The 7,838-nt window shown below is 32.0% G+C and overlaps 1 protein-coding gene across 1 annotated transcript in view; it reads left to right on the top strand.

Moving 5' to 3' along the window:
• LOC106467866 (twitchin-like) overlaps positions 1-7,838 on the top strand; it is a gene marked incomplete at both ends in the record, with an annotated part of 159,370 nt that overhangs the window by 18,891 nt on the left and 132,641 nt on the right. The window contains 5 exon segments of the mRNA XM_013928247.2: positions 1,548-1,829; positions 2,358-2,657; positions 3,979-4,281; positions 4,639-4,914; positions 7,300-7,503. Coding sequence (XP_013783701.2) covers positions 1,548-1,829; positions 2,358-2,657; positions 3,979-4,281; positions 4,639-4,914; positions 7,300-7,503 — 1,365 coding nt within the window.

Here is a 7,838-nt window from a genome sequence, read left to right as displayed (position 1 = left end):
GTATTAGTTAAAACCGTCACCTTATGTTTCTAATGTTATGTACCTGAATCAGAAATGTCTTATATGTTTGTACAACCTGTATTAGTTTAAACCTCCACCTTATGTTTTTAATGTTATGTACCTGCATCAGAAATGTCTTACATGTTTGTACAACCTGTATTAGTTAAAACCTCAACCTTATGTTTCTAATGTTATGTACTTGAATGATAAATGTCTTATATGTTTGTACAACCTGTATTAGTTAAAATCCCAACCTTATGTTTCTAATGTTATGTACCTGCATCAGAAATGTCTTATATGTTTGTACAACCTGTATTAGTCAAAACCTCCACTTTATGTTTCTAATGTTATGTACCTGCATCAGAAATATCTTATATGTTTGTACAACCTGTATTAGTTAAAACCTCCACTTTATGTTTCTAATGTTATGTACCTGTATCAGATAATGTCTTATATGTTTGTACAACCTGTATTAGTTAAAACCTCAACCTTATGTTTGTAATGTTATGTACCTGAATGAGAAATGTCTTATATGTTTGTACAACCTGTATTAGTTAAAACCTCCACCTTATGTTTCTGATGTTATGTACCTGCATCAGAAATGTCTTATATGTTTGTACAACCTGTATTAGTTAAAACCCCAACCTTATGTTTCTAATGTTATGTACCTGCATCAGAAATGTCTTATATATTTGTACAACCTGTATTAGTTAAAACCTCCACCTTATGTTTCTGATGTTATGTACCTGCATCAGAAATGTCTTATATGTTTGTACAACCTGTATTAGTTAAAACCTCCACCTTATGTTTCTAATGTTATGTACCTGCATCAGAAAGGTTTTATATGTTTGTACAACCTAACCTGTATTAGTTAAAAACTCAACCTTATGTTTCTAATGTTATGTACGAGCATCAGAAATATCTTATATGTTTGTACAACCTGTATTAGGTGAAACCTCCACCTTATGTTTCTATTGTTATGAACCTGCATCGGAAATGTCTTATATGTTTGTACAACCTGTATTAGTTAAAACCTCAACCTTATGTTTCTAATGTTATGTACCTGCATCAGAAATGTCTTACATGTTTGTACAACCTGCATTAGTTAAAACCTTCATGTTATGTTTCTAATGTTATGTACCTGCATCAGAAATGTCATATATGTTTGTACAACCTGTATTAGTTAAAACCTCCACCTTATGTTTCTAATGTTATGTAACTGAATCAGAAATGTCTTATATGTTTGTACAACCTGTATTAGTTAAAACCTCAACCTTATGTTTCTAATGTTATGTACCTGAATGAGAAATGTCTTATATGTTTGTACAACCTGTATTAGTTAAAACCTTCAACTTATGTTTCTAATGTTATGTACCTAAATCAGAAATATCTTATATGTTTGTACAACTTTCATTAGTTAAAACTTCCATGTTGTGTTTTTAATATTATATTTCTACATTACAAATATCTTATTTGTTTATACGTCTTTTAATGCTTAAAATATGTTATTTGGGTTCTGTACTCTGTGTGACTTTTCTTACTTACAGTGGCCCCATACATTGACCGTACAGACCTTAAGAATGTAGTGGTTCATTCTGGTCAGGCTGTAAGATTTGATGTGAACATAAAAGGTGAGCCTCCTCCGAACATTACCTGGATTTTTAATGACCAACAAATCCAGTCCTCGGGTCATTTAAAAATAGAAATTGAAAATTACCGTACGCAGTTTGTGCTCACCAAGGCTAAGAGAAGAAATTCTGGAAAATATACCATTACAGCCCAAAATGATTCTGGAAAAGATGAAGTAACTGTGGACGTCACCATAATAAGTAAGCAGTATATTAATTGTTCAGTATATGCTAATGCAACATAGATGAGTTTAGAAATTTGAAATTCCTAAACTCTCCATGAGTAAGTAGTAATCTAAAGAGATCAATATCTGCAAATTATACATTGAATTTGTGTTGTTCTTTAGTTTTATCAGAGGCGTAACACTTCAATTTTTGTAGATGCTTATAAAAAGTTAGGATCATCTAAGTGATTAAAATTCATTGGTTATTTCAAGCAATCTTGATTTCATGTTAACCAACTGACTTAACCATTGTAACATTCATAATAAATGACCTCCTAAAATATTTAATAAACTGAAGATCTTTTGCATTTCTAAGCTATGTAATGATGTGTTATTTTTGATATTAGTATTTTTATATACATAATGTAACACCAGTTAATAATTTTCACTGACTAACATTGTAATGTTAACAAGCATCTGGTCAGTAATTCTAACTTTGTGCTGATTTTCATTTAAAAGTATTTATAATTTTTTAAAAATCAGTGTGTTTTATTCTTGTTTTAAGGTAAACCTGGTATACCTAAAGGACCACTACAAGTTTCTGATGTACATGCTGAAGGTTGTACACTGAAATGGGACAAACCCGAGGATGACGGGGGAGAGCCAGTCCAACAGTACACTGTTGAGAAGATGGACATAGAAACTGCACGCTGGGTGCTTGTTACAACAACAAGGGAACCAGAAGCAGAAGTTACTGGCTTAGTACCTAGCAAAGAGTACAAATTTAGAGTAAAAGCTGTGAATTCTGAAGGAGAATCTGATGCTCTGGAGACAGAAACAACAGTCCTAGCAAAGAATCCTTATGGTATGTTGAAAATTTAGATCCAAGTGTGTCAAAAGTGAAGGAAATATATATAGTACACATATTTTTCCTCTCTTCAGATCTGTAGACTTGTGTAGCATCTTTTAATACTTGAAATGACTCTTTCTACCTTATCTTTATTATGCCAGCCAGAGACCTATGCTTAAAACTGCATTGTTATCTTATTTTCTACATTTTCTTCAAATTCTGAAATTAATAAATAAGATCTGATGGATATCCAGGTTTTCTGCTACTGAAGCTGGCTTTATGAACACTGTTATCTTGGAGAGTGTTTGGGAAATGGCATTGTTAACAGTGTTGTCTTGGAGCGTATAGGGAAGCTGACTTTTTGAACACAGTTATCTTGGAGAGTGTTTGGGAAATGGCATTGTTAACAGTGTTATCTTGGAGAGTGTTTGGGAGATGGCATTGTTAACAGTGTTGTCTTGGAGCTGACTTTGTGAACACAGTTATCTTGGAGAGTATAGGTAAGCTGGCTTTTTGAACAATTTTATCTTGAAGAGTTTTGAGAAGTTGGCTTTGTAAACATTGTTATCTTGGAGAGTGTTGGGAATCTGACTTTGTGAACATTGTTCTCTTGAAGAGTTTGGGGAAGTTGGCTTTGTGAAAATTGTTATCTTGGAGAGTGTTGGGAAGCTGGCTTTGTGAACACTGTTATCTTGGAGAGTGTTAGGAAGATGGCTTTGTGGACATTGTTATCCTGGAGAGTGTTGGGAAGCTAGCTTTGTGAACACTGTTATCTTGAAGAGTGTTGGGAAGCTGACTTTGTGAACACTGTTATCCTAGAGAGTGTTGGGAAGCTGGCTTTGTGAACACTGTTATCTTGAAGAGTGTTGGGAAGCTGACTTTGTGAACACTGTTATCCTGGAGAGTGTTGGGAAGCTGGCTTTGTGAACAAAGTGTTCACAAAGCCAGCTTCCCTATACTCTCCCAGATAACAGTGTTCACAAAGCCAGCATCCCTATACTCTCAAAGATAACAGTGTTCACAAAGCCAGCTTCCCAACACTCTCTAGGATAAATCTGTATACAAAGTCAGCATTCCTATACTCTCCCAGATAACAGTGTTCACAAAGCCAGCTTCCCTATACTCTCCAGGATAACAGTGTTCACAAAGCCAGTTTCCCAACACTCTTCAAGATAACAGATCTTGGAGAGTGTTGGGAAGCTGTTTAATTATACATGTGTATAAACATCATTTTAGTCTTCTGGCATTTTAATCATGTAAGGATTATTTGAAACTTGTAACTGGTTAACATATTGCAGAACATGTGTAGTAATTGATATTTATTTCTAATTTTCAGATGAACCAGGCAAACCAGGTAAACCTTCTTCTAAAAACTGGGACAAGCATTTTGTGGATCTTGTTTGGAGCCCACCAAAGAATGATGGAGGTGCACCAATAACTAGCTATGTTATAGAGAAGAAAGATAAGTATAGCACTAAGTGGCAAAAGGCAACAGAAATCATTGGAGAAAAATGTGAGGTTCATGTTCCTGATCTTATGGAGAATGTGGAATATCAGTTTAGGGTTCGAGCCATCAATAAAGCTGGTTCTGGCAATGCTAGTGATCCATCAGATACTATCACTACCAAGCCTCGATTTTGTAAGTGATATAATTAGATAATATTTAAAAAAATGATTTTTTTCCATAACTGTTTCTGCTTATCTGATGTTGACATGAAAAAATAATGAGTATTTAATAATGTTAGCAGAGCCATGATTTTAGTTTCAAAAGTCAAGTTCTTTTTAGCTCTTATTGTTCAAATTTTATTTCTTATTTTATGGTATATGATTAAAATATGGTTCACTAAGATTCATTTGATTAAAAGACTTAGGATAAATTGTTAGTGTGTTATTGTATGAATGGTAAACAACTTTCTTTTTAAACATTTTGTTTATTGCAAGTTTAGAATTTTTTCATGATTTATTCTAATGAGCTTGATGCTAATAAAATTTTTAGTGGCACCTAAACTTGAGAAGATGCGAGATATGAAAGTTCATGCTGGACAGACAATTAAATTTAATGTGAAAATTATTGGTGAACCAACACCCAAAAAAACATGGCAACTGAGTGAAACTGAACTGAAGTCAGATGGCCACATCACAATTGAAAGTGAAACAGAGAAGGCTTTGCTGATTATCAATAATGCCCAGCGTAAGGATTCTGGACGTTATTGTTTGATAGCTGAGAATTCTTCAGGAAAAGATGAAGCATCTGCTGAAGTAATAGTATTAGGTGAGTTAATATGTAACTTAGTAAGTTTTGTACAGAAGAGATAGGAGAATATGAAATCACTTCTGAAGTAGATGCTATAGGTGATTTAGTTAGTAATCCAGTATCATCTGAAAAAGCAAATTCTATTAGAAGAATCAGAAGAGCCAGGAAAAATAAATTAATTACTGAAGTAGAAGCTTTAAGTAAATTAATTTATAATCAATTATCATCTTGAAGAGCAAAGCCTATAGTGATTGTTAAAAAAGGCTGAATTCTATGCTGAAGTAACAGTAATATGCAATATGCTTTTTCATGTTATGGAACACGTTTAACCCTCTCTTCATGGGCATCTTTTTTTCTGTGTATATTATGAGGTTTTAGTGAGTTACCTTAAAAATTTAATTAAACTACTTTCATTTCATGGTATGTTAATAAGTATAGTGTAAAGACGTAGCTAATAATCCATATTTTAATAGTATATAAGTTTTAAGATCTTAATTTTATAACGCAATATTATAAAAAATCCTGAACTTCCCCTAGTATGAGAATTGTGACATTTACTGTCAAGGCATCCCCTCTTCTCTAATTTATTTATAACCCTTCTAAGAAGTACAAAATTTAATGTAATTTACTTGTAATAATATCATCATCGATCCATATTTTTCATAGTTTTCAATCTTATTTGGTTACAAAGCTATGAAATAAATAACCAGACTTCTCTTTCCACACCCAACTCACACATCATCTCTTTCAGAAATTGCCAATAGTTCACCCTGATGTTCAATGCTATAGTATTTATAACCAATAGAAAGCCAAGTTTTTCATTTTTCCAAAGACTTATAATATTATGTTATTTTCTCTAAAGAGAATTATCAAATTTGCTTTGATGAGCTTTGATGAAGTTTTAATGGCTCTTGTCACATAGTTAGAAAGCCATTACAATTGTGATAATTATGGAACATTGTCTGCTTTTTGCAAGTTATTATTCTGTGTTCTTTGGTGCATTATTCAATGAAATAAAAAAATATTTAGTGCAGTACTACCATTAGTATAAAAAAGTAGGGATAAGTGTTGACAGTCGACAGCAAAAAAAGAAGACCCAGGTAGGTACTTTTTTTCTTGTTTTTCATGTGTATTCTTCATTTATTATTGTAAAAGTAACTAATGTGTAAAAATAGGAAAATTTTTATGTTAGTTAAGGTTAGATTAGGTGAAATATATATAATAATAATACAATAAAATTTTTCATGAGGTACACTCACAAGTAGCTCTGGTGTAATGTAATTCAATAGCATAACATGAACTGCACATTCGCCAAGTGATTTACAACTTATAATGGCATGATTAGGTAGACAGGGTTCAAAGGGCAATAAAACAATAACATTTAAGTACAAATAGATGTATACTGTTATGAGCTTAAAGCTATTTAGGATAAACAAATATAGTTACATATTACAATTTGAAGTCATTCTAGAAAGAAAAAAGGGTAATTTAGACTTATTTATATTTTTTTCTGGTTGTTATGAGGTCGGTCAAATTGACCAACCTTGTATAGAGTTAGAGTAGAGAAATTAACAGATAAAATATAAAATATTACTAAAATAAGCATTTGAAATTTATTTGGAAGGTTATAGAGATTACGAAAATATAATTTGAGATTTTTGAGATGAAGAAAAGTATTTTTAATCTTAATGAGAAAATCACATAGCACTCAGACTAGTATATATATATTCACGGAAAAACCATTAATAAAAAAAAACTTCATTAAAAAATCTGATTTTCTGTGTACAAAAGACTTGTAATGTTTACTAAAAATCTGCCAAATTTTGGAAAGATACACAGAGTGTATTAAAAGTTATAGTATGGAAACTATAATAAGTACAAAAGTGGTTTCAAGGTTAGTCAATCTGACCGATCTTGTTGCGAGAGAATTAATAAAGAATGTTCATGAAAAGATTAGGTTATCACTGATGCAATAGCTTTACATAAGTGAATGCATAATTCCTGAATATTTGATGTGAACTTCATTTTTTCTTAATTTGTGCTTACAAAGGAAAAATTATTTTTGTCATACATTTTGTCTGGATTTATTTTTTGAAAGAAAATCATTACTTAGTGGTTTGGTACTTAAAAATACACAAAACTATAGTTTACTACATATATATATAATGTTCATGTAGTGAAAACAAAACATATACAATTGAATTAAAAATAAAGAATTTTATTGATATTATGATACTACTATTGAAGAAATGTTTTTCTAAAATTGCTTGTGTTTGTTTTTAAAATCTAAATCATCTTTGCCCCAGTAACATATGTGAGGTAAGACAATGAAACTGAATTCTGAAAGGAAAATAAAAATCCCCAGACACTAAAGTCAGAACTGACATAACTTTCTTGTTACAGACAAACCATCAGCTCCAGAGGCTCCATTGGAAGTGTCAAGTGTGCATGCTGAAGGCTGTAAACTGAAATGGAACCCACCCAAGGATGATGGTGGGGAACCTTTGGATCACTATGGAGTGGACAAAATGGATACTGAAACTGGACGCTGGTTACCAGTTGGTCGCACTAACAAACTTGAAATGGATGTGGGTAACTTAACAGCAGGTGTGTCTGAAACTTTTTATATCATTTTCCTGCATTATTCCTCACAGGATAACTCCAAGTATTGGGTTTTCGATAAATTAATGTCGTGTTTTGGAACACTTTTATCAACTACTTCCCCAAAAACAGTACATCACGTATAATAGTTAAACGAACCATCTATTATATGTCATGTTAGTGTAGCCTATATAATATATAAAGTTTAGTATACTCTAATCCCTTATAGTGATGGTACACAATGAGATACACATTTGGCATGTAATGCTGTTTTAATACAAGAAGGGAAACAATGCTTCTGTAACCACAAAGAATACCAAAAATGTTTATGGAAATGTTTT

This window comes from Limulus polyphemus, unplaced genomic scaffold, assembly GCF_000517525.1.
Source record: "Limulus polyphemus unplaced genomic scaffold, Limulus_polyphemus-2.1.2 Scaffold2772, whole genome shotgun sequence".
NCBI classification, from domain to species: domain Eukaryota; kingdom Metazoa; phylum Arthropoda; class Merostomata; order Xiphosura; family Limulidae; genus Limulus; species Limulus polyphemus.
The sequence above is the reverse complement of the archived record's forward strand: the minus strand, read 5'-3'. Positions and strand labels throughout refer to the sequence as shown.